The sequence below is a fragment of the Lissotriton helveticus genome, chromosome 7 (genome assembly GCF_964261635.1).
Source record: "Lissotriton helveticus chromosome 7, aLisHel1.1, whole genome shotgun sequence".
NCBI lineage: Eukaryota > Metazoa > Chordata > Amphibia > Caudata > Salamandridae > Lissotriton > Lissotriton helveticus.
The window spans coordinates 1,714,308,315-1,714,335,230 of record NC_136068.1 but is presented as its reverse complement, the minus strand read 5'-3'; the positions used below and the strand labels follow the sequence as shown (position 1 = coordinate 1,714,335,230).

Below are 26,916 nucleotides of genomic sequence, written 5' to 3'. Positions count from 1 at the left end.
TGAAGTTTAGATAACTAAAATCAGGGATATTGAAGGATCATCAACCAGACCTAAAAGAAAGTCATGTGCTTGTTCGAGGCAAGGTACACTGACTAAAACATGATCCATAGGCATTTAAGATACTAATTATATCAGATAGGGTCTCCCCTTTTCTTAAGTACTGTCAACAGGCCTTCCTATTAAATTAGTATTAAAGATACCATAGACAATGTTACACTCAGGATCTCCTGTAGGAGAGTACCCCTTTATGACATGGTCACCCCAACTGTTTGCCTGATCTTATGCAACTTTGACAGAAGTGCATCAGGTTACTGCTATTCAAGTCCCCAGTATCAATCTCTTTCCCTAAAACTGTACAGTTGTCCCCCCCAGTTGGCAATACATTTAGCACCCCGTGGTGCACCTGGTTCCTGGGGCAAGGAGGCATCAGCATGTATTATGCCTAAGGGGTGGCACGGTGAGCAAAAGAATGATGTATTTAACCCAAATCTCTTGACTGGGGCTGAGTGTGTGGAACGTTTCAGCACTCCGTCCATCATCTTGTGTTTGCTACCCCTAAGGGACCACTCACCACCAACATGCAAACTGCCACTGCAGGCTGCATGCCATGGTGCAGAGAAAAGTGAAGACATGACATGGCACACCTCCTGTGTGCCATGCCTGCAGACACTGCATGCAGTATTGCCAAGTCTCTGCTACAGCAGGCCTTACAGCCCTCAGGTAGGATGCATTATACTCCATCTGTGGCCATGAGCTGTTCTGTCTAAGTCGATTCTTAGATATTACAAGTGGACAGGGAAGCCATTTCGAGTACATGTCCTGGACACTTATTTACAAATTCCCCAGCTACATGATGGCTTCACAGAAACTAGAGATGTTTGGTAGCAAACAGTTCATATCAATAAACCCACACTGATTCCAGTGATAGATTAATGTATGCACCCAGAAGGGCATTTTAGAAGTGCAACCATGAAAACTTACAGACTACTAGTGCTCTGACTGATGTAGACCAACCTGCCACCATAGACCGGTTTCTAACCCCCTAAAGCTGAGTGAATGCGCTCTCTGAGTGCAGAAACAATGCCTGCTGTGGTTGGAGGTGATGTTACCTCCTCCAAGCAGTGTGGCTAAGTAAAAGTAAAGTAAAGTCCACATTTGTAAAGCGCACAATCACCCGTAAGGGTCTCTAGGCGCTGGGGGGCCGTCGGGAAGATTAAGCGAGCTATTGCCCAGAGTCACATGGTGCTGGGCTAACCTGCCGCCGGAGCCGGGGATCGAACAGTGGTCCCCAGATTCCAGCGTCAGTCGCCCTGGCCGCGGCGCCACACCTAAGTAATCAGCATATCAAGGCAGGAGGGTTCAAAGGCCTCTGGCGCTTTTGATATGTGACCCCAGACAAGGGGAATGCCACCACAGGCCCAATTGGCACCAGGACACGCAGGAAAATGTAGCTCGTCAGGAGAAATGTTCCCCTCTCAGGTTAGTACCACCCATAAGGTGGGTTACCTGATGGGAACATGACTTTTAGAATTCCACCATCTTAGTTTTGGCGGAATTAGGCACTCTGGGTCACCCTTACACCTGCTTCCCACAAGAAGTGGTCATAGAGGGTGTAGACACCTTAAAGGCAAGTTGCCCATTAGCTACTACATACCACTCTCAGTAATGCCCCCTAAATTAAGTATTTAGGTGGCACCACTGACACCGGGAACTTAGATTCGATGGAGCAAGAGTAGGATGATAAAGGATAGCCGTGAGAACTGAAGACCGACTGTGGACTTTTAGCATCAAATCCTGCCTGCTCGCAACAAGTCCTAACAATCATGACCAGCGACTCGTCCTGAAACTGACCAGCAGGCAAGAACCCCAGGAGACCACTAGCCCTCTGCAAACTGCCAGTAATCTCCATTGGAGTTGTGGAGTTACCCCATGCAGTCCACAGGTACTGAAGAGCAAAGTCCAGTTTATAGAGTTCCCACTAACCAGTGAGCCAGATACAGCAATTCCACTGGTCTGTCCCCCAAACAAAGTGAAAGGACAACAGGACCAACCAGGGATGCACAGGACTAATACATGGGGTACCGAATCCCCTGCAGCAATCGGGCCATGAGAGTCCACTCTGGACTCAACCGAAACCTAGCTGTCAGCACCACAGAGACCCACTTCCAGAGTGGCCCAGATGTCCCGATTTTGCACCACCAAAAATCAATGCAGACAACTTTAAGGCCCTAGGACGCACAGAGCCGAGGCGAAAGTTTCACTCTGCAACCGAGCCCCCCCAAGCCTTGATGTAATGTAATGGGTTCTTGAATAGAGTGGACTACACTCCAGGGAGCATCTTGGCGCTTTAGAGAGAAACAAACAGGAGGCCGTGTTCATGTAGTGAGATAGGTTGGTAGGTTTAGATTTGACTGCTTTCTTGTTCCAAGGTCCCTTGTGACCAGAGTCCCAATTAAGAGCTTCCAGGTTAGTTCCCAAGTCCCCTCTGCAGCCTATGTCACCTTCTTCCTAACGGCATAGCGTGCACCTCTACACCAGGGAACCGTAGGGCAGGCAACTAATAACTGTTGGTGGTACACTGGACCATACATGGCCCCCTATGACCCCCAAGTCTTGAAGACGACACCCAGAAACCGTTCACAAATATAATTATGCCACATATGCCATTACTCCCATATGGAAGCTATGGTGTGTAGAGATGCATTTAAGTGGACTATTTACATACCTGTAAAAATTAATATTCTTGCACAGTGTAGCTTGTGTGGGTCCAGCTTACACCCCCCCCCCATATCAGAGATTGAGCCTCCCCAAATAAAGTTGGTCTATGGACGAAGATTCAACGACGATGTATGTCACTATTAACTTTATTGGGCCACAGCTCCATTTAAAAAAAAAAAAAAAAAAAAAAAGACTTGGGAGCTTAGAGAACAATTACTGATAGTGGGTCCACTCTCTACTGATTAATCGTATGAACTTGGACAGTCAGGGCGACAATATTTAATACTTCTCTCTCCATTTTGATACAGGAAGCTGCTATCAGACATTGTAAACAAGTGTAAAGAAATGAAGTAATACTATCCACAGTTGCCTTTTCTTGCCAGTTAATTTAGTCAACCATGCTGCATAATTTAGTTGTCTCCCACCGCAAAATTATAGTGGCCCTACTCCTATTCAACCAAACCGCCAAAACTGAATGCTTAGGAGGACTTGAAATGCAGTACACTACAAAAAGCGAGTAGTTATCTGGCCTAAGACAACAGAATCGAACAGAACTACTTCAAATCGAGATGGACCCAAACATGTTTGCCTCTGTACATAACAGATGTTTGACTAAACCACAGCCTCATTAGTATCTACATTACATTACCTGTACGTAAGTTATCCTACCACTACTGACAAATTAAAGTTCTCCTCAACAGCCAGAACAGAGAAAATAAGTGATATCGCCAGTCCTAGCCCATGTGCCCGCCAAGTTGCAACCATTCTCTCACGGTCTTTAGGCCGCCAACGCACAGACACCGCGATTCTCTTTCACGTGTCGTAATTGCCTGAAAAGTCTGCTGACCACGCGTTTTATATGGGATATGTGGCTCCCAAGATCTGCTCGCAACATATGGTAGCACTACCCAATTTAATAACCCTTCTACGAATTTTTTTAACTGTTTCCATCCTCTCTCCTTAAAACTACTGACACCACCAGCGCCTCCACTCTGCCACCTCAAAAGCTCCCAGTGCGCCCCAATCATCTCGCTCCCCACAAGGCCCGATCTCTCCTTTACCCGCTTCTGTCCTGTGAGCTCCTAGCCACCCCAAGGTCTCCGGGGCCACCTCTACCATATTCACATCCTCTACAAAACCCTGTAATTCGTTCTGGGGTTCTTACTTGTCCTTCTCGGTACCGAAGATGGATGCAAGATACTCCGCCATCTTCTGTTGCTGCTCCGCACCACCGCCGCCGAAAACGCAACGACTTCCGGCCTCTGGTAGCCGTCACAAAAGCGACCAAACGTCACTTCCGCTAGATAGTTTTACTCTGCAAATTGCATTCTGGGTCACACAGTTTACGCCGTTCGGGTAGAGAGGTTTTATTATACCGACGTCATAAGGAACTACAAGTACCAGAATGCATATTTTTGAATATAATTCGCAACCTGCGTTATTCCTGACACGAAGCCGCTACGCAGTTAGATGTCATTTTTTTTGTATTTCAAATTTTTTATATTAAATGTGTAAAACAGAAAAAACCGCACATCAGTGCTGCCGTAATTAAAACGCGCATGGTGTGAGAAAGGAGCTGTATTACTGGAAAAGCCTTTTGTGTTGCCGGTTTACGTTATAACTTCAGTAAGCTCGGCGGTAGCTCCATTCGTGCAACGTCACGATGCGCGTCTCCGTCTACCCGGAAGTAGCTTGTTGCCGTACTAGTGTGCGCATGCGCAGTAAGAAGAGGCCGCGGAAGGAAGGAAGGGATCGGCTAACGGTGAGTGGGGCATGAAAGAACAGGTTCTGTCCGTCCAGGCGTAGTCCGCTCTGCTGCACGTCTCTCGCTTTCCGATAACGTCCTATCTTTGGCTGTACACAGACCTGTCCATCTATTTCTGACACCCTAAAACTGACCAGACTCAACCCTAACCCTCGTCGCCCCCGCACTACCTACAGCAATCACAGCACTTCCCTGTCTTCGGTCTCTCAACTGATTGTAACTGCACTCAGGTTGGGGTATGTTATGACTGAGGAAACTACCTACGGCTTCACCAGAAAAATAGAAACAACTTTGATTTACATAACGGTATCATTGTTCCATTTGGATTAAAACTATAGTGATCCGATTTAGTTGTAGACCATCCCCTATATTCCCGGAGAATCTATTTTCCTGAACCTCTAAACTACCCGACCCTTTTCCCACAAGGATTCCTACTCTAGAGACGGACTGGGCTGACTGCGGAAAGCCCTGGTGGATTTAAAGGCAGGCCGATCCGGCCCTCGAATACTGGCATGGAAGGAGCACCTCCTCCAAATGAGCTGGTTTTTGGCCGGTAGGAGTGTATGATCGTTGCTAACAATGGAAAGGGCCCTATACACAATTTTAAAGAAACCGGGAGTGTCAACATACATTTTGCAGAGTTTATTTTATGCATTTTTATTTTGCCTGGACATTACCCAAAGGTGTCAGAGCGCTTCACAATAAAAGCAAGTACGTTACATGAGGAGAATCTTACAAACGTACATGTTACAGAAGCAAACGAGATACAAGAGGTATAATACACCAATAGGTGGCAGTAAGTAAAAAACACAGTAGGATGACGCTTGCACCGGCATAGAATAAAAATATACAATAGTGAAAGAACTTCCTTGAGGGACTTGCAAAGGGGTGTATTCGTTTTGGAAGAGAAGAGATTTGAGGGTTGAGATTATTTCTCCCACATCACAAGGAAGGCTCTCGAGATTGAGAAACATCCTCCCCTTTGGCAGAATCCGTTTGCATGGCCATGCGCTCCATCTCCCCGGGAGAGGGGCCTTACCTGGTATTCATTCGGAAGAGCTTGTTGGAATTCATGTAACAGTAATGAAACCATCACCACAGTATAGTTTTGCTAGATTACCTCCCAGCATCTGTAAGAGTTAGTATACTTCAATTTCAGCTGCTTTTCACACCATTGACCCCCATGTGCTAATCAAATGACTGTACATGTTTGTCAACATCAACAGCTTTGCATGCCATTTTCTCTTCCTTTATGTAAAATTATGCTTGCAAAGCCAAGTTTGCACAATGTTTCTCCAGAATAGCCACTATCGGATGTGGCTTACATACAGCAGAGGCCTGTCCTGTGACTAACAATTCTAAACGTTTGCAAGCCCAATGTAAGGAAGAGGGGCGGCTCTTTGGTTCTATGTTTTGACATGTTGCCAACTACTAGAAATGTAAAAGTTGTGCAAAGTTCATATTTGTTGTTTGTAGCTTGTGCACTGTGTTCACGGATGTAATGAATTGCAGTTTCTTGAAACTTAAACAAAAATATTAAGCTGAGAAAACCCTTTCACGCCAGAAAATTGCCTTATCTGGCATCATTGTCATATCACCTAAAAGCTTATAGATTGGTCTCCCTGGCACATTGCTTTTTAATATGCCGTACGCCTGTGGACTTGCCTGAAATGACATCCTGCTGTCCTGGCCCTTAAATGACTTCATTGGCTCCCACTAAAAGCAAGTATCTATTTAAAACACCTTGCCTCATATACAAGCATCCCATAACCACTCAACAAGCTAATTCACAAAACTTTTTAGGCCAGATGGGATTTTGCAATGCGCAAACAGGCTTGCGACCCGTTTGCGCATACAAAAATCCTGTGGGCCATGTACTAACATTATTTTACGAGTCGCAAATAAATTGCTACTCGCAAAATAGTGTTTAGTGACTTGCTATTAGGAAGGGGCTGTCCCTTCCTAATAGTGACCCCACAAGCCATGTAAGAATGTTTTGTGACCACAATTGTGGTCGCAAAGCACTCACAATTTACACCTACTTCAAGAGGGTGGTAATGCAATCACAAAAGGGAAGGGGTCCCCAGGGTACCCCTTTACAAATTCAGGGAGAAATCATTTTTAGGGTCAGGCAGTGGTCCTAGAGACCACCACCTGCCCTTAAAAAATTAAACAAAAACGTTTCATCTTTTTGGTTTTTAAATGCATCTCGTTTTCCTTTATGGAAAACGGACTGCATTTTTTTTTAACTGCGTTATTCAAAAGCAGTCCCAGACATGGTGGTCTGCTGAGCCCAATAGGCCCCCATACCTGGGAGGGCCATCCATTCTCAATGGGGTCCTTAATTGTGAGTGCCTCATGAATATTGATGAGGCATGCAATTTGCGACCCCATTGAGAATCGCAAACAGTGTCTCTGCCACTGTTGTACATGTCATTTTGCGACTCGCAAAATAACATGGTCGTACATCTGGCCCTTTGTCCTGTATCAACCGGCAAGAAGCCTGAAGTTCACTGAATGGTGCATAGTTTCGACCTGGCCGTTCAGGTTATACGGCACAAGTTATAGAACTCTCCACTTGCCGGGCTCTCCTCAAATAACCTCATGTTGAGAAGATCCACAAAGACTTGCTTTTCAGTCTGGCATTCGGATAGCACATTCATGCAATGACTGCACTCTCCAGGTGCTTTCTGTGCACTCCCCAGGGAAGACATCCAAGCTTGGTCTTGGTTCTTCACTCAAGGTGTTAGACTGTGCCTCTCGAAGCTTTAGTATGTAGCTGGGGACCTTCTCCAGAACCATCTATCGCCAGGTACTGTCTGCCTCTGCTGAATGACTGGTTGACCCCCCCGCCCATCAGTCCTGGCAATGGTACTATAATGCAGCGTTTCTCTCTAGCTCATGAGTTCCCGTATCCCAAAGTGCTTCGTGACCATTGAGGGGTAGTCAATAGGACTTTACAAAACGTCTAAATGTAATGTGTGATTGGAAGTTTTTTTTGTGTGAATTTGTATTGAACGCTTATCACCCGATGGCTATCCCATCCCCTGGAGTCGATAATACTGTTTGATAACCATAAGGTGGCAGTACAGTAAAGGCTAATAGGGTCAAGTGTGTATTGTTTCTTCTGATTCTTTCCGTGAGTGTGTATTTTGAAATAATTCCGCACCATTAAGGAAATCTCATGGCGTTTTCAAAATCCACAGATCATTTAATGGGAATACTACTCGTTACTGTGTGTACTTTCCTTTTTCTACCTTGCCAATTCTTACATTTCCCAGCGGCAGTTCCTTTTAAGGGAGAGAAGGGCGTTGACTCACTGCTTTCATCCACAACTCATCTGGAAATTAAAATATAGTAGTTTTTAACTGTGAATTTCAAGTCATGTTTGATGGGCCTCAGTAGAGGCAGGATTGGGCTTCAACTAAGCATATTGGAAGTACCACCACGAAGGGAGGAGGTGACCGTGTGGCTGTTGCCTTAGAAAACTGCAGTGCTCTGTACCTAAAGTTTGCATGATACAGACCGGTTTCTGGACTTGGACAGCCTGACATGCGTATGTCGGGCATCTCAGTTCTAAATCCAATCTGCCTAGAAGGCAGGGGCTTAGCCAGCTAATGAAGCCCTCAATTTCTTCAGTAGGGTGCTGTTTTGCCTTGTCTACACAGTCCCGGTGCAGCTCTCCTGCTATTAAATATAATAAATATCATAAGAGGTACGTCGACTTTGGCACACAGGAACTTCCAAGCTTGGACACAGAAGAACCAACCAGACAGCGCAGGGATGGGAAGAGCACGCAACATGGGCAGTTATGGTGCCACTTTATTTAAAGGGCACAACGATTGGCCATTTCGTTTTTTAGGTTTCTCCTGGCGTCCACTGCGCAGCAGTGTCGCGCAGGCGAAATCTTTGGTTAACAGTACGGGGCTTTCTCCCGCCTCTCTCTTCCATTGGCTAGCTCCATAAATGGAGGCTAGCCATTGGAAGAGAGATCTGTCCGTAATTGTCCGAGCAGATTTGTGGGCGTTCCGCTGATTTTTTTCTCTCTCCGCCCCTTTTACAACGTCATGCGGCGGTGGGTGTTGTCTTATTTTATTTTTCACTATGTTTGCGCCGACGTTTTTTCACGGAGCTGGGGCGGGTGGGTTATGTACAAGATGCTCGTTTCGCTCTTGCTCATTACCCCTGCATCCCTCACCACGATTTTCTCTTCTTCCACAAACACATACATGGGGGACTTTGGGGGTCACCTTTGGTCTGTTGTACTGCGATAATTAACCCTTTGCATCCTGGGGGCGGCGGGTCAGCACACTTCAGCCACGAAGGCTCTCTTGCGCTGACTGCAGTTTGTCCGACCACATGTGCACATCGGCCTACTCAGAAGTTACTTCATTCTCTGGGCTGGGGGGCAACACGTTATTTGCCAATGCTTTTTACTGTCTGTTCTTCTGTTTACTTGTAACCATCGTTCTGGCCCTCCGAAACCGGAAGTCAGGCATCTTTGCCGGGACGGGGCCTGCAATCCGGCAGGAAGTCCCGCCCGGCCCGAGGAAGAGGAAGTGTGGCCTGTTGCGGGGCTCCTGTGTGCTGAGGGAGCCCCGGAAAAAGAAGAGGAGCATGGCGGCTGGTCGTCGGGGCTCCCATGTGCTGGAGGGAGCCCCGGGAACGGAGGCAGCCTGGAACCTCGCCGGCTGCAGAGTCTGCGGCGTGAGCTGTGCTGCGGGGCTCCCATGCGTAGAGGAGAGCCCCGCGATGGCACCAGACAGGAGAGAAAGCATTACAGGTGAGCGGGGAGGACAGGAGCCTACCCCGCCTCCCCCAGCATGGCGGTGAAGCCCCGGGCCCCAGGAGGGGGGCCCGGGTGACGGAGAAGAGACCTGATGCTGAGTCCCGTGATCTTGTGCCTTGAGAGGCTGGTTCACATTGCTCTCGTGTGTATGTGCCCTTGCATCCGTGGCTGCACGCATGCACCCCACACACAGGAAGCACGTGGAATGCTGCAGGTTTCATCCTTCTCATGCCCTCTGTAGCCTGTCACCGATCCTCGGACGTGGTTCTACCACCAAGTGGAAGGACAGCTTGGGGGAGGGTGGAAGCAACAGAGGTAAAGCTGTGGCGTCTGGATGGAGGGCATGCCACCGATGGGCAGAGTGCCTAGGGTCAGGAGCGCATGTCCGCAGTCCATGTAGGCAGTTCTAAACATGGGCCTGCTGCTGGAGTCCACGCTTTCATGTGCAGGTGCAGCGTGCGAGAGATTAAGCTATTGGCATTGTAAATTACAATGCCATTTATTTATCTGTTTTGAAAACCAAAACATAAATAAAAATGTTGTCATTTGCAATGCCAAAAGCTCAAACTTTTGCAAAGGCGAAACCGTTGCATTGTAAATGCTTGTTTTTCTATCGTCCTCTTCCGGGCTTTCTTCAGGCAGTATGCATGAAGATACAGACTACAGTAGTCTGTGCTGACAGCAGAGCAGTGCGTGTGCCGGCGAGAACGTGTGCAGGATTTGCTTGTTTTTCCTCAAATGCTTCTACAAGGGTAAACACACTGCAGACAAGTAAGGCGCCGGCGGCCGCCATACCAAACCAGTGCACAGTGGTGTTATTTTGTCAGATTGAATAGCAGAGATGTCAGATAACGGTGTGTGCTTGAAATAAATACGAGTTGAGTAGAACTTCCCTGTAAAAAGAAAGCAAACATGTGAAACAGCCACTGTGAGAAAAGCCTTCTCAACATGTTCACATTTTTTCATTAATTGCTACATGGAAAATTAATCAACGAACGCAAAAGGCAGCAGGGTAAATGACAACTGCACCGCCTACGGTAGTCACAGAAAGTACATTAAGCTTGTACTGCCCACCTCAAATGGTAAGCTGCCACATGACCACAGATAAATTCAAGAGAAAAGACTGATGAGAGGCAACACACATAATCAACAAATTACAGTGTACATAAAGCAAAGTTCAATCATCAGAAGTTGTGAGATTTTTTTTGCAACTCTTTTATTTTTCAAAAGTCCTTTATATACATGTGGGAAATAGCCAACACGTTTCACCCTTCACAAGGGATTCTTCAGGGCGAAATAAGGTAGCCATTTTCCTATATCAATGTATTGACTGCAGCAAAGAGTATTATCGCAAAACATCCCTGTTGGTGGACGTTGACTCCACAAATAAGGCAGATGATGTCCTCAGTCCAATTAGAAACATATGTTGCTTTTCGACCAGCAAAGAAATGACTCTTAAGGCATTGGTAAGCCTCCAGTGTAATTAGTAATAGTACGTTAGCAATCCTTGCTTGGTGTTCCGAAAAAACCTGTGTCCGGGCAGAAGCAGCGGTGAATGAAAATGAATCTGATCATATGGCAATCTGATTTAGAGTTAGGCATGTTATGGAGCAAGTGACGAAAGGGAGCAAACATAATGTGCAACACTAATAATACAATGTTTATAGCTGGCGTAGGTCCAGGATTTCATTCTCTACCCCAGATGTTTGCTGCCATGAGAGAGGTAAAAAAAGTGTACAATGTTGGAGGAAAAGAGGGGAGATAAAGTTATCATTTCAATTCCGAGAAAAAGAGAGCATTTCTTCTTTTCAATCTAGGGTTGTGTGCATTTTAAATCATAAGCATGTGGCAATATTATTCTGGTTACAGCTGGTATTAACCCTTGTGGATAAGATTTGAAACCCACTGCTTTTTTATTATATATACCAACTTTTGGTGTACTTCAGTACAAACACACAACTCCCATGAGGCTTGTGACACTTTTGTCATAATAGCGCGCGCACAATCATTTCATATGACCGTCCCAGCCACTAGTCACCATGGACTGCGACACAACACTACAATTCACTCCCAACATCATCCATAAAAAGTAATTATAAACAAAAATACCCAATTTGAAATAATATTAGTAGTGCCATAGCAGAACCATAAAATTCAAAGAAACAGTAAAATATTACCTTGCTATGTATGTAAAGTGCCTCTGTATACATTTGCTAACCTGATTAATGCAAAGGCCATGTCCTTTTCTTATTGTAGATTATCTGAAGCCATGAGCTAGTTACTTTTCTGGTGATAAAAAAATTGCTTTGTGCCACAGTGACCAGTTACTTGCTCAAAGACGTCTGTAACCACGCCTGAAACAGTCTTGTACTGTACCAGTGTATGACATACTTTCAATAGATCAACTGATATGCAATAAATGTGCAAGTGAAAATACACTATTCTTTGCATGTAGTATAACTGGGTAAAATATGACAAAACACCAAATGTTATCCATCATTTTCTTAAGTTTAATATAGTGATTACAACTTGCCTTCTTATCCCATCAGAATAATTTTGGGGGGGGATTATGTTACTGTAAACCCCATCTACATACATCTGCTTAACTAGTGAATGTGGAGACAGTGTCGTTTAGCCTGAAATCCCATTGGGTCAGTTGGTGTCGCTCACTGGGTGACACTCAAAGGTGACTTTTTCACCCTACCACTTTCAAAAGCCACTAGCCGCCACTGATATTTCCACTCCTTGAACTCGGGTACCCAAGACCACAAAGGGGATCTATAAACCCTCTGCAAGCAGAGGTTAACACCCTAACACCACATAGTGCTTCCAAATAACCGTCTGACACATAAACACCTACTTTTTCCGAAATCACAGCTATGACTTGCACCCAATCCCGATCTTCTTGTCATTTAATCTACAGAATATCCTGACTCTGCATCCAAAAAAGCACTCTGGCGTTTTTCATTTGGTCTGGTTCTCATTTTATCCTCAACATCCACAGCTATCCAATTCCTCACTCCTGGTTGCACGGTAAGGTATATTTAATAGTGCCTTGTATTGTTGACCCTAGCCACTTAAATACAGTAAGCTATTTTGTACTTCATTTTGCAGACTCCTAGTTTCCGCTGTAAGTTCTGTTCCTATTATACACAGCATCCTCTTAAATCAGTTGCAGAGGGAATATCTTGGTCCCTCTGAAATGATCCTCTTGTCAACTCCGCCTCTTCCCCACACAAGGGTGATTTTCTTTAGTGCTGTCTCTGGTTGTGTGGGTTATATGAATGTATATCCTCACGCTTTGAGAGTATTCCAACAAGCTTCACCTTCTAAATGAAATAAGGGTTGCAAAGTTTAGATACAAACTAACTCAGTTATTTGCAGCTTTCTTTAGCCACTTTTCTAGGAAGCGCACTTTAAAGAGAACTAGGAAGATACTAATGCTAACCGGTAAGAAACAGTGCCCTGGAACAGAGTAAAGTTAGAACATACTAGACATAGTTGTATGTGTTATATAATATGTTGTTTTGTAGGTTATAGCGCTCACTAGCCCTTTTTGGGGCGCTGAAGAGCTTGTGTTCATGGGTAGCTTGTTACACTGCGTAGGGCGGTGATCTTCCAACTTTTTAATGCCATGCCCCTCCTGTGAAAAAAAAAAATCATCAAACCCCCCTCAACCTTTTCCACAATTATTCTAATAAACTGGCAATGTTTAAATATGTCTAGACTTATTTAAACATTGCAGTTAAGTTAGAGTGTTAAAATTCCAATCAAAACATGATTGCCAAACATACTAATCTTGTCAAGCAGGCCTTACTAACGTGTAAAGGTATCCACAGTGCGATTATTAGAAATGGGGGTGGAGGGTTTGAAGAATATTTGGAGTCTCTTCCTTTTTGACACCTTCTCCCAGCCTGGTTATAAATGTCAAAAGATGTTAGCAATGGCCCATTACAGGGCGTCTTACTGTCACTCATGATTTTTTCAGCCGAAAACAAAGCACTGTTATCAGCATAATGCTTCTTTTGGCAAGAGCCTGTCAGATCTGTGGAGGTTGTTATCCGAGTACTAGAATATCTGTGTGTACAGCCTAACAGGAGAGAGGTGCAGTGGCAGAGCTGTGGAGGAATTTATCCGAGTACTAGAATATCTGTATGTACAGCCGATCAGGAGAGAGGTGCACTGGCAGAGCTATGAACCTGTTTATCAGAGTGCTAGAATATGTACAGCTGATCAGGAGAGAGGTGCACTGACAGAGCTGTGGAGGTGTTTATCCGAGTACTAGAATATCTGTATGTACAGCCGATCAGGAGGGAGGTGCATGGCAGAGCTGTGGAGGTGTTTATCCGAGTACTAGAATTATTGTTTGTACAGTCAATCAGGAGAGAGGTGCACTGGCAGAGCTGCGGAGGTGTGTATCCGAGTACTAGAATATCTGTATGTACAGCAGGACAGGAGAGGGGTGCACTGGCAGAGCTGTGGAGGTGTTTGTCCGAGTACTAGAATATCTGTGTGTGCAGTCGATCAGGAGAGAGGTGCACTGGCAGAGTTGTAATTCAGTTTCAGTGCTTGAATACGAGGTAGTGCAGAAGACCAGGAGAAAAGTAGATTGGCACAGCTTTGGGTTTCAGTTTTGGAACACTGGTAGGTGCACGTGGCTGAAATGCGTGTATGGTGTGCCTCTCAAGAATGGAATATCAGGGAGAGCTGTTGATCAGTATTATGAGAAATTGGCAGAATTAAAACGAGTTTCTGCAGGTAAATAGTATGGGTTTAGAAGTTCAATACTAAGTTGTATTGCTCCTGTGATCTGTACATGCCACTGTACTGCAGGGAGCACTACAAATGGAAAAGTGGGTTGATTGGCAGAGAGATGTGTGTTGCTATTGGAATAGCAGTGTCCTCTAGCTCAAAGCCTAGGTGCTTAGAAGAGGCTATTTTCAGGTTTCTATGCACTGCCAATAATGGACGCTATCATGATCAGTTTATCACTGACGAAATGATGAAAGGTATAGTTGGCCTTGCTCGGTTTGAACTTTTCGCTGACAGTTCGCCCCAGACACCAGCAGGGCATCTTCACAGGTTACAGTACGTTGTAGTCCAGTTTTGTAATAGGAAGAGCTATTACACACTGGTAATCAGGTACATTGGCATAGCTCTGAGTAGACTCTAGTAATGCATTGGCAGGGCTGCGAGTATGAGTAATTGAATAATGGGCATTGCAGGTAAGAACTTGCGTGTGGAGGAGGGGTGCTTGTAGGTCCAGTAGTGGAATAGTGTCTGAATGTTTCAGGTGAGGGCTGAGATGCATCAGTGGTAACACGTGCTATATAAATACAAACCTTTTTAGGTCTCGCCTGTCGATGCGCATGCGCATCGAGCAAGCGAGACTATAGGGGCTCATCCAGACTTTATCTAACTTGCAAGGAATCGTGGCGATTCCTTGCAGTGCCCGTGACTTTTAAGCTCAATGCGCATGTGCATTGAGCTTAAAAGCGCGTGCACATGCACCCAGCCGCCTACTCTCTCTCTCAGCCTTCCCACAACTCCGCCCCCTCACTACTTGATTGCACGGCCGCTAGGCCGTGCCTCCCCTACTCTCCTCCCCCCTCCTCCTCTCCTCCCATGCCTGCCTGCCTCAACTCTCCGCCTCCCGCCCCCTCCCCCTGCACGGCCGCTAGGCCGTGCCTCCCCTACTCTCCTCCCCCCTCCTCCTCTCCTCCCATGCCTGCCTGCCTCAACTCTCCGCCTCCCGCCCCCTCCCCCTAGTTTACAACGGATGCATGCAAACATGTTTTTTCAGATTGCAACGTTATTTTAATATTATATTATAATCTCTATATGTCATACTTACATGGGCAGGTAAATCCCCAGGAAGTACAGTGCCCGGTGGGTTAGTGTCCCTGAACGAAATGCCAACCGTACGGATATATAAACCGACTTCCTGGGTCGCAGGGCCGGACCCGGAGAGCGAAAATGTGTGTGGCTATGAGCCTGAGGACGCTGCTGGAATGAAACTTACTTCTCTGAGCATCGGGTTAAACTCCGAGGTCACGCGCCTCGGGCTGTCTCTGCCCCGACGAGCTGGGACACGTGTGCTTCAGACCCTGAATGCCCCGGACACGCTACGGGAGTCTCCCCTCCTCCCACCCTCCCAAGAAGCAGGTCCCTAAATTGTTCAGACCCCGAGACCTCCTGGGCATGTCTCACGGGGTCTCTCCCTCAACAAACAAGAAACGCGTGTTGTTCAGACCCTGAGAGCCGCAAACACGCAGCTAAGTGCCCCCTCCCCCAGCAAGCTGTTTCACTGAGGGTTCAGACCCTGAGCCAACCCCCCCCACCCCCCCCCAGCCCCCCCCAAAAGTAACGCCTTTGCTTGATTTCGGGTCCTCCGCAGAGAGGGGCCGGTGCTTACCTCGCCCTGTGCCCGGCTCAGGCTCCTGGGGTCGGCACTCGCTCCCTGCCTGGGACTCTCCGCCGGGCTCGACTGGCACAGCTCGGACAGGGCTGCAGCCTCGGCGTGCCCCCTCCCGCCCCTGCACAGCCCCCGGGCTCCGCTGTGACACTGAGCGCACTGCTCACCTGACTGACGGACAGTCCCCGCCTCCACTGACTGACTGACACAGCTCCGGGACACAGCTTTCAGCAGCGCCTCGTCCTCTTCAGAGGCACAGCTCTTCTTTCAGCAGCACCTCGTCCTCTTCACAGCCACAGCTCTCAGCAGCGCCTCGTCCTCTTCAGAGGCACAGCTCCCCGCCTCCACTAACTGCCTGCCACAGCTCTCAGCAGCGCCTCGTCCTCTTCACAGCAACAGCTCTCAGCAGCGCCTCGTCCTCTTCACAGCCACAGCTCTCAGCAGCGCCTCGTCCTCTTCAGAGACACAGCCCCCGCCTCCACTGACTGACTGACACAGCTCCGGGACACAGCTCTCAGCAGCGCCTCGTCCTCTTCACAGCAACAGCTCTCAGCAGCGCCTCGTCCTCTTCACAGCCACAGCTCCCAGCAGCTCCTCGTCCTCTTCAGAGGCACAGCTCCTCGTCCTCTTCAGAGGCACAGCTCCTCTTTCAGCAGCACCTCACTCTCTTCACAGCCACAGCTCCAATTTCAGCAGAACCTTGGTCTCTTCACAGCTCCAATTTCAGGAGAACCTTGTTCTCTTCACAGCCACAGCTCCAATTTCAGCATCATCTCATCCTCTTACCAGCCATCGTCTCAACTTTCAGCGGCACCCCATTCGCTTGCTAACCCACTGCTCGACTTCAGAAGCATTTGCCGTCGCCCCGACCCCACAGCTGCAGTTTCAGCACCACCTAGCCACAGCTCTAAATTTGGTAGCACCTCATCGACCCCCAGGCTACAGCTCCAGATTTAGCAGCACCTCGCCCTCATCAGGAGTCACAGCTCCAGTTCAGCACCGACCCACAGCTCTCCAATTTTAGCAGCAGCTCCCCCAAACCACAGCTCCAGTTTCAGCAGCACCTCGCCACCCTACTGAGCCACAGCAACTGGATAGCAGCACTCCCCTCCCCCGAGCCACACCTCCAGCCTCAGCAGCACATCACCCTTCTCCCAACATCGTCTCAACCTGGTCCGGATCCGGGTCAAGAGCACCCCACCGTGACCCTCAGCAGCACCTCACCCTGACCCTCAGCAGCACCTCACCCTGACCCTCAGCTCCAGTTTCAGCAGCTAGAAACTCGATCTTCTCCGGTTCCACAGCTCCACTACCAGCAGCGCCTAACCCTATTCCCAGTCCACAGCTCCACTCCCAGCAGCACCCGCCCTATTCCCAGTTCACAGCTCCACTACCAGCAGCGCTCCCTTCTTTTCCCAGTCCACAGTTCCACTCCCAGCAGCACCCGCCCTATTCCCAGTTCACAGCTCCACTTCCAGCAGCGCTCCCTTCTCTTCCCAGCCCACAGCTCCACTCCCAGCAGTCCCAGCAGCCCCACCCTCCTCCCAGTCCACAGCTCTACTCCCAGCAGCCCCGCCTCTTCCAAGTCCACAGCTCTACTCCCAGCAGCCCCGCCCCACCTCCACTTTGTTGTCTAGTTGGCAGACTCAGCTGAGAGGCCAACAACTGAATGGGTGCATGCAATAGGTCTCGGAGCATTTGAGTTAGAGCTTTTAGATTTGTTTATGGCTTTTTTTCTTTGTAATTCTTTAGCATTGCCTACAGGAAACAAAAATGCTAAAGATAAAAAAAAAAAACCATAAACAATTCTAAAAGCACAAACTCTAATGCTGCGAGACCTATTGCATTTCCAATGCTTGTTTCCTCTGCTATCCTCCCGAATCCAAATAACTGACTAACCTATCCACCACTTAAAGTTTACTTGCATGTTTCACTATACTAATTCAACACTAATCCTCTATGGGTCCAGTAGTAGTGTGCTACTCGCCAATAAAAAGCGCTTCAACGCCTCGTCAGGGGTAGTAAGTGCTATACAAATGCAATTACAAAACAATACAATTCGCAGAGCGGCACATGTTGCTCAGTAAGGAGGCAGGGGTTCATTTGCTGCTCTTCTTTTCCTATTTGTAGTTGGGATAGCAAAGCTGATCGGAGGGGTTATTTAAGGTTAACATGAAATTGGTGGATTTTCCAAAGTTTCCTAAATGTGAATCCGATGGAGGGGTGAAGTGTTCTAGAAGATGGTTGTGGAGAACAAGACGTGCTGAAGGAGAGTCTTTGTTCTGCCGTCATCTCTCTCCATCAGAGATGGTTCAGCGCGTTGCAAGGTATGGAGAGGGGGCTTGAAGGTTGCCTCTGTGGGTGAGGCATCCGATTTTGAATGTATTTCTGTCTTGAATGGAGAGCTAGTGGAGTTCCCTCAGAGCTGGAGTCATTTTATCTAATGTCCTTGAAGAGCAGAAGGCTGGCAGGTGCAAAAAAGGCTGCGGTCATAGGGGAGAAGTGCACTGGAGGTGCCTTTAGGAACCCCTCCAGTGAACCTCCTATCTTTACACTCATGCTGGCGGTACAGATGTATCGACTTGCAGGGCACACCGTGAATCAAGCAATGAGCAGGGTAGGACCACCAGTTGTGTCTGCAGACCAGCACAAGAATGAGACTAGCATCAACCACGATGCTGCCCTCACGAACTTCTGTGCGTTGGGTTCATCTCTATCTGGATATGCAGGGACATATGGCAAGGTTTGTTTGCCACTACACAATTACATATTGGGAAGAAACGTGAATACACCACAAAAAAAGGCTGGGCTTGATGAGCTGTTGACCAATTACTGTTTGGCATGGATTTTAAGTAAATTAACATGTGGTATATTCCAGCCCTCCCGTGTGTTGTAGTATTTGTAGAGCATGCTAGGTTATTATCGAGCCACCTAAGCACCCTACTGGTTCATACTAATATGTAGGCCTTCAAACAGCACCTGTGGAATTTTTAAGACCCGTAAATAACATATTTTGCTATTTCCTACTTTAATTCTACCCAGTTTACCGACCTCCGAAAGATAGCATGGAGTATATATTTTTGGGTGCACTTTACACCTGGAATATAGTTACCATAACAATATTATAAAAGAAACATCAGATGTTCTATATGAACCATCTGATGGTCATATCATTAAACGAAATCTCATGATTGTTAATAACATAAGCTTTTAACTATTTCACGTTCTAAAATTATAAATGTAATAAATAAAAACGCAATAAGGCCAACCAGGCTGGTAGAATTCAATTGAATTCCAAAGAAGAAAGTCTGTGCATCAGCTGAGGACGCGGAGACGCAGAGTCAAGCGAGCGGGGCTGCGGAGGCAGAGCTCGATCACATCTGTTACTTGCCCCCAGTCCTCGCCTTCGTTTTGGGCTCCAGAGGAGCCGGCACAGTCAGACACATCCCCGAGGTGAGGGAGCTGATCCCGAAAAACCTCCTTTGGCACTCCCAGAAGGAAGGAAGGAAGGACGGACGGAGGAGGAGGGGAGCCTTGTAATTTATTTATTTTATTTATTTATGCGTTTTTATATAGCGCGGACTTTACCCGAAGGCGTCAGAGCGCTTCACACAAGGAACAGAACTGTTACATGAGGAGAACATTACACGTGAACAAATTACAAAAGCAGACGTTAAGTTACATGAGGTAAAAGTGACAATTGTGAGGAAACAAAATACATGAGGTAGCAAAGGTGCCATGAGGAAAAAGTGACAAGTGTGCAGGTTATAAGAGAAAACAAAGTACAAATAGAGGTATAATACTGCAAAATAAGCTAGACACTCAGGCACAAGAATAAACGTAACGTAGGCAATGGTGGCACTTGTGCATGTATCAAAGGTAAACAAAATGTGAGAGGTAGCATACTGTGTGTTACAAGGGAAAGTGGTGTGTGCAAGGTACAAAAAGGTACCAAACACAAGTACAAGGATAATACAGCAGTGAATGTTAAACACTCCATGCAGCTCACCTGAAACTCGGTGCTCCTGCATTCCTTGCATCCCACCACGCGCCGCTGCTTCGCCTCACCCTGCTTCATCCTGCCTCGAGCTCCTGGCACCAATCCCGAGCCCCAGGCACCTGGCTCTGAGGCTCCGAGCTGGGCATCCGATCCGCAGCATATTGCCCATGGGGGCTCGGGTAGGCCGCGAGCAGGAGCCGGCAGGGCTGGGCAGTGTTTGGCATTTGGAGTTGGGAGATTTGAAATTGGCGACCGGCACTGTCCCCAGTATTCCACAACGGCCGGACGCCGTGAGGGGCTTATGGCGGTAAGAGGCAGTGCTGGAATTCAGATGCATCTGCACGAGGGAGAAGGCACGGCACTGCCGGGAATTGTGTGGGATTTGTTGTGAAGGAAAGCCGGTGGACCCTACAAGTGAGCCAGCTGAGTCCAGCCGCTGTCTGTCAGCCTACTCGGAGTGGGCTGCGGACGATCAGGCCTGGTCGGGGCAAAAACTCTGCAGGTCTCATTTGCCTTCTTCGCTTATTTTAAATGACATCAAACATTTTGGATTGTAGGGAAAATAGGGAAATCGGAGCTATCAAGGGAAGTTCAACCAATCCCAAAGTGAGCAAACCCTGGTTACATAGCTGGAAATTAATTTATAAAGTCCCCCACAAACTACCCTACAAACTCGAAGACAGAGTTGTGCGAGGAAATTATAAACCAGCTCGCACATAGCAAGGGATGAAAATGACAAAGAGTGGGCCAAATACTAAAATAGTCAAAACAACTAGTATGGGTACTGGCAGAAGGACAAAGCCGGCAACGAAGGTTCAAGTGCGGCTAGAGTCCACTCCCATTGTTCAATCAAATACAAACTCAAATACAAACTCCAAACCAAATGGTATGACAATTTGCAAATATTTCATGCCAACAACACCCAGACAAAAAACACTGAGGAAGAGAGAGTCCTACAGTAGTGTATTCTGGAAAGCCATACGTATGGCATACAGTGCGGTGTCCAAGTGCTTCTTCACTATATGTTCTCTGATTCTAGTTTTAAGTGTTTGGGCCGTTCTGCCCACAAAATCCAACTCTATGTACAATACTGTATTTGTGATACTTCACAAACTTTTTGCAAGTTATAAAGTAATTGAATCTATTCCCTCTTTCTCCTCATTTCTTGTAGCTGAACACTTGATCTCAGCCACTGTGGCACACACTGTAAGCCCTGTGTTGTGTCCTGCTGGACACAGTCTAGTGTTTTAACCAGCCACTCCCACGAGGGTGACCCTTACACCCACCCCACACTCATCCAACACAGGTGTCACTGGTCAGGTGACCCTGCCAATAAAAGAGCTCGAGTGCACATGCTCATGTCCTGTTCTAAGTACTATACCTAATTGACTGTGTCACTTATTTACAAACTATGTAGACCTAGAGCTCACAACTTTGCATTGGCAATGAGAGTTCTAACCCTCAAAGAAAAACCAAAGGTGGTGATGGACAGAGCGTTGACAATACAAACACTCACCCCCAGTCAACTGATCTGGGTTTAATCCATCACCGTTCTTTAGCTCACTCCGCCACCCCAGTTCAGACATGGCCATATATAAAATCAGTCTGACCCTGTGCCTCACGGGAATAGTCCAGCGCAAACTGCCAAGTCATGTCTTCCCTGGACCGGAATCAAGCTTCCCAGGACCGGTTTCTGGCATTACAGCCGTCTTCAGCCGGGCTTGCTTGACTCCAGTGGCAAAGTGAGCAAGGGACTCGCGTCTGAGCATACCCTGCCAACTTAGGGCGAACAAAGAAAAACCAAAGGTGGTGATGGACGGAGCGTTGACAATACAAACACTCACCCCCAGTCAACTGATCTGGGTTTAATCCATCACCGTTCTTTAGCTCACTCCGCCACCCCAGTTCAGATATGGCCATATGCAAATCTGTCTGACCCTGTGCCTCATGGGAACAGTCCAGCCCGAACTGCCAAGCCATGTCTTCTCTGGACCGGAATCAAGCTTCCCAGGACCGGTTTCTGGCATTACAGCCGTCTTCAGCCAGGCTTGATTGACTCCAGTGGCAAAGTGAGCAAGGGACTCACGTCTGAGCATACCCTGCCAACTTAGGGCGAACAAAGAAAAAACAAAGGTGGTGATGGACGGAGCGTTGACAATACAAACACTCACCCCAGACATGGCTTGGCAGTTCGGGCTGGACTGTTCCCATGAGGCACAGGGTCAGACTGATTTGCATATGGCCATGTCTGAACAGGGGTGGCGGAGTGAGCTAAAGAACGGTGATGGATTAAACCCAGATCAGTTGACTGGGGGTGAGTGTTTGTATTGTCAACGCTCCGTCCATCACCACCTTTGGTTTTTCTTTGTTCGCCTTAAGTTGGCAGGGTATGAGAATTAAGTGCCCTGCAGAGCTCGACCAGGACTGGAAATCTTTCCCTTAGATTAGCATTTTCCAGAATCATACAAAAATGGAAAAACCTATTTAACCCATTGATTGGTTCGTGTATATGGACACAGAAGAGAAAACAAACACATTTAGTCCTCTTATTTGCCTCCTTGGAGACAAAAATGATAAAGCAAGCACTGGCAAAGTGAGTAAGTCTGGCTTTGATGTGCGAAAGAATTATAAATACAGGCATGCAAGAACAGTCTTTACATGCACAAATTCTCTTCAGCACACTTAAGCAAAACCTATTGGTTCTGTCAATAGTAGGGTAAAAAGTGGAAAAAAACATTGCTTCCTATATTGAATAAACATCAGAGATAATTGAATGTGATAAAGAGTGCAAGGAATGAGAGTATTTTTCGGCAGTAAGCAAGGTCCCTCATGCATGCCAATGGAGGCACTTCCTTGAAAGTTATGTTATTGCAACTTATTAAGCGCTCGAATACCCTGAGGCGTCTTGATGCCGAAGCTCAGAAGAACACGACTAGAATGAAATGACGAAAAGCCAACCGCATGATGCAAGAGACAAAATACTCCTCAGGATGGAGCCAACGCATAATACGTATTTTTGAAGAATTCGCAACAATTACTTAGACAATTGTGCTGTCAAAAAAGACCTAAAAATTCATTTGTGGGCCACATCTGTGTGCCCCCAGTATTATTTAGACGAAATCCACACCATGTGTCCAATCTTGTGCAACCTCTGTATTTATGTTCACTGGTAAGCCATGGTCAACGGTGGGTCATGGAAGACTATGACTTAAACTGTCCTTTAACTGCATATTGGGAATGTGGTAGCATCACAAACCCCATACACCGGAACCTGTTCCATCTCACTAGAGACATGGAACAATTCAATGTTCCTGCATATTAGCTCTGCAACCAATCTAGAACCAGAACAATACTGGCTTGGACTGGACCTGCTGCATTTCCAGGACTTGGCAAGAAACGGAGGGTTTATACAAACTTCTCAGCACTATTGACAAAGACAAAAACAGGTTTACGGCAGCCTTTTTAATATAAGATTAGTGCTTGTGAGTTTACCACACTTGAACTGTTTAAGGCCTGAGGAAACTTATATTAGTAGAAGCAAACTGCAGTGAGCCGAGTCCAGGAAGTGGTAAGGAGACAGACTAGTGCGTTCTCTATGATTGCATATTTTATCACCTGTTTTGTGTTTTAAACTTGTGGTTTTCCCTGTCCATGATTGCTTGCGTTTTAACGTGTTGAATTGTGGGATTTGCAGTCTAACCTCTGTAGTTTGTCCCTCTTATTCCTTGGTGACACATCTGTTTTCCCTCCAAATTTCCCCTTTGCTCTGTGCTAAGACCTGTGTGTTAAAACAGTGCACCCCCAGCCACCATTTTGTGTTCACTAGCCAGTGAGGCCAGCCCCCCCGCCCCCCCCCCCCCAGCAACAGGGATATTCTACATCAGAGGGTGCTTCTGTGACCTGTTTAAACTGTAGTTACTGGGGCCTCTGCACTTAGTTTTTTGGCCAGCAGGGGGAGTAAAGTTTTATTCAAACTGTATTGTTAGATTTCGAGTTAGTGAAGCCTTTACCTGCAGAAGTCCAAAGTGTGGATTGAGCCTGTCTGTCTCCTAGGAGATTCTGAACAGGAGAAGCAGCTTCCAACTCCCTGGCCAGCAAACCTTGTCTGAGGTCGCTGGGACCTTATATGGTCTGCTAGTGGTTGGCACATGTGTGCACTGATTGGTGGTTGTATCTGGTGTTTCTATTGGGTTAGGGTTAATGTCCTCATTAGTTGGGTATTTGAGGGTTCTTATTGGTTGCTGGGTCTGTGATTCAAAAATTGTAGGGTTGGGACTAGGGATAGGGTTATGGTTTCTATTGAAGTAGGGACTAGGGCTTCCTATGTTATTGGTGTTGGGAGTAGGGTGGGACTAGGGCTAGGGTTAGACCTTTAATTGGAAGTAGCTATTTAGGGCTTCTGGTGTGATTGGTTGTTGGACTAGTTGTGGGACTAAGAGTAGGGTTAGGCTTTCTATTGGAAGTAGGGACCAGGGCTACCTGTACCATTGGCTGCTTGGACTTGGGTTGGGACTACTGGCAGGGCTAAGGCCTTTATTGGACGTAGAGATCAGGGTTTTTTAACTGAATGGGTGCTTGGACTAGGGCTAAGATTGGCTGTAAGGTCCTTGTCTCCTATTGGTTCAAGATTTTAGGGCTAGTTGTCGTGATTGGATAATGTTAGGGCTAGGGTTCCCAACGGCCGAAAGGGTCACCTGATAACTAGGGCTATAAAAGGCCAGGCTTAGGGCATCTCAGTCTGGGCGTCGAGGCTAAGGGCAGAGAGGACAAGGGCCAGAAATGCTGCCCTTTTTCTCATTTAGCAATACCCAGCCCACACCATCCACATCCACAAACGGAGCAACACACTCACACCAAATGTACATCACGCACAGCACAATGCACAGATTCATGTACCAGCATGCACCACCATCCCAACCAAACCACATCTACACACCCTACTATCCCAACTACCACACATATCCACCATCACCCACAAACAGACACAACTCTATCCTCCACCACTAACCAATACACTCATCACTAAAACAACGCCCATCAACACCATACATAACTACATCCATTTCAGACACACTCTCCCTGCTGTAATTACACCTAACAGACCACCTTTTATCTCCTACTCTACCCCTCCTTGCATCATCGGACACCTCTTTTACTATACCGATCCCCTAAAAAAACCTTTCTAAACACTTTCCTCTGAGTCCTCCCCTCCAAAACCCCATTGTACTCATCCAAAAGCCTCCTCCTATTGCTAAGACCTAAAAAAAAAAAACAATCTTTCACTCTTTTATCCCTCCACTATCCTTTTCATTCGAAATTAACAGACTAACATGTTCACTTCGAAAATTCCATAATAAACTATACTAATATACTATCCAAATAACTGAATAACATATCCACTACTCAAATTACTTCATATTTTTTACTATACTAATTTTCAACAGTAATCCTTTATGGGTTCCGGAGTGGCGTGCTACTCGCCAGAGAAGCGATTCAACACCCATCAGGGGTAACAAGTGCTATATGAATACAAATCTTTCTTCCACTTTTATCCCTCCGCTATCCTTCTCACTCCAAGTAACAGACTAATATCCACCACTGAAATTACCTCATATTTCACCATATTAATTCACCACTAATCCTTTGTAGGCTTCCTGAATAGCGTGCGTCAACAAGCGATAAATAAATACAAACCTGTGTCCTCCTCTATCCTTCTGCTATGATTCCAAATCAAAATAACTGACTAACCTATCCACCACTTAAAATGTACATGCATGTTTCACTATACTAATTCAACACTAATCCTCTATGGGTCCCAGAGTAGCGTGCTACCCGCCGAAAAAACGCTTTGATGCCTCGTCAGGGGTAGTAAGCACTATATAAATGCTATTACAATACAATAAATGATGTATGAAAAGAAGCAGTACAATAAAAGACTAGAAAGCGAAGAGGGAAGGGATGAGGCACCATTAAATGATCGAAATGACAGTAAATAAATACTAACAGGGATGACAATCAGCTCAAGGGAAAAAATGTACTAAAGGAACACGAGCATCAGGAGATATCTCAATTCTTGAGTGGCCTCATGTTGATTGAATTTGACATAGAAATTTAAAATTGATGTGTCAAGCTTTACTAGAAAAGTGACAGCAACTTACTAAGATTTAGACCACTGGTCTGATATGAAAGAAAAGAAGACAAAAATAATTACAAGCAAGTGCCAATGAATTTGGCATTGATGGCTCTCAAACCAGAGACAATGTATATTAAAAAGTCACAATTCATTCTACATCATAGTTGAAAAAAACATAGTTAGATGAAAGGAGAAACGTGGTTTAAAAGAATCTGAAGTTAAATTGCTATCCAATTGCCTCATTAAAGAGGGTCACTATAATTTTCTCACGAATAAACAACCAATAGCATCATCTTATATTTTATTTTTAAAATACTAAGGGGCCCATTAGGATGGTGGGCGGACTAGCGGTGCTGGGACAGGCCACCAGTGGTGCGGCGGACCCGCCCAGGCGATTAGGATGCCACTCCCACCATGGCGGTGGCATCCCCCATTCCTAGCATTGTGGCGGGAGGTGCTCAAAGCACGTACCGCCACAATGCTGGGAATGCACTGTATGCATTGTCGTGCACACCCCGCCAATACCCTGGGGGACCGCAACGGGCCCCCGAAAGCAAGTTTCTGCCGGGGAAGGATGTAGGGCAGATCGCCACCGCCATGCGGGCGGTGGCGATCCGCCCTACATCCTTATGGACCCCTAAATTTCTTGCAAGCGGACGACCAGAGGGCGACCAATTGATTGGCGGTGAGGAAGTCCCTTTTCCTATTGTTGAAATCTCACTCCTGCACTTATGATAGCGTGGAAAGAGTTAGAGATGCCTTAGGAAGGTAGCTACTTTTGCTCCATTTAAACCTTCATCATAATGTAATGCAAAAATTATCTTAGGAAATGCCCTAACGGTACTTCATCATTACAATGAAATAAATGGCTTTTTTTTTTAAGATAAAACTATTTTCTCTTTAGAGATGAACACAGTGCTCAATCCAGGAGTCGGGGATGGCGGCCTGTTTTGCACAGTGGCTGGAATGAGGGAAGAAATAGTGACATGAGAACCTGCGATGTAACAGTATCAAACAAATGCATTCAGTGGTCATATTGCCCGAATGATTTGCCATCCATTCAAGAAGAGATACTGAACAAGTACATGAATATAAG

General features: G+C 46.5%; 2 protein-coding genes across 3 annotated transcripts in view; one reads left to right on the top strand and one right to left on the bottom strand.

Moving 5' to 3' along the window:
* Positions 1-4,054, bottom strand: part of U2AF1L4 (U2 small nuclear RNA auxiliary factor 1 like 4) — a 50,121-nt gene extending 46,067 nt beyond the window's left edge. The window contains exon 1 of the mRNA XM_078655410.1: positions 3,884-4,054. Within this exon, the coding sequence (XP_078511536.1) occupies positions 3,884-3,927 (44 nt within the window). The 5' untranslated portion in view covers positions 3,928-4,054. The remainder of the gene's footprint in view (positions 1-3,883) is intronic.
* A 303-nt stretch (positions 4,055-4,357) lies between these two features.
* The window catches only part of PSENEN (presenilin enhancer, gamma-secretase subunit), a 42,150-nt gene continuing 19,591 nt past the window's right edge, over positions 4,358-26,916 (top strand). Inside the window, exons 1-2 of one of the 2 annotated variants that reach the window (XM_078655412.1) lie at positions 4,407-4,480; positions 12,196-12,305. The gene's annotated coding sequence lies outside the window, so the exon portion shown is untranslated. Of the gene's footprint in view, positions 4,481-12,195; positions 12,306-26,916 lie in introns of both variants that reach the window. The other variant, XM_078655411.1, reaches the window with a different exon arrangement.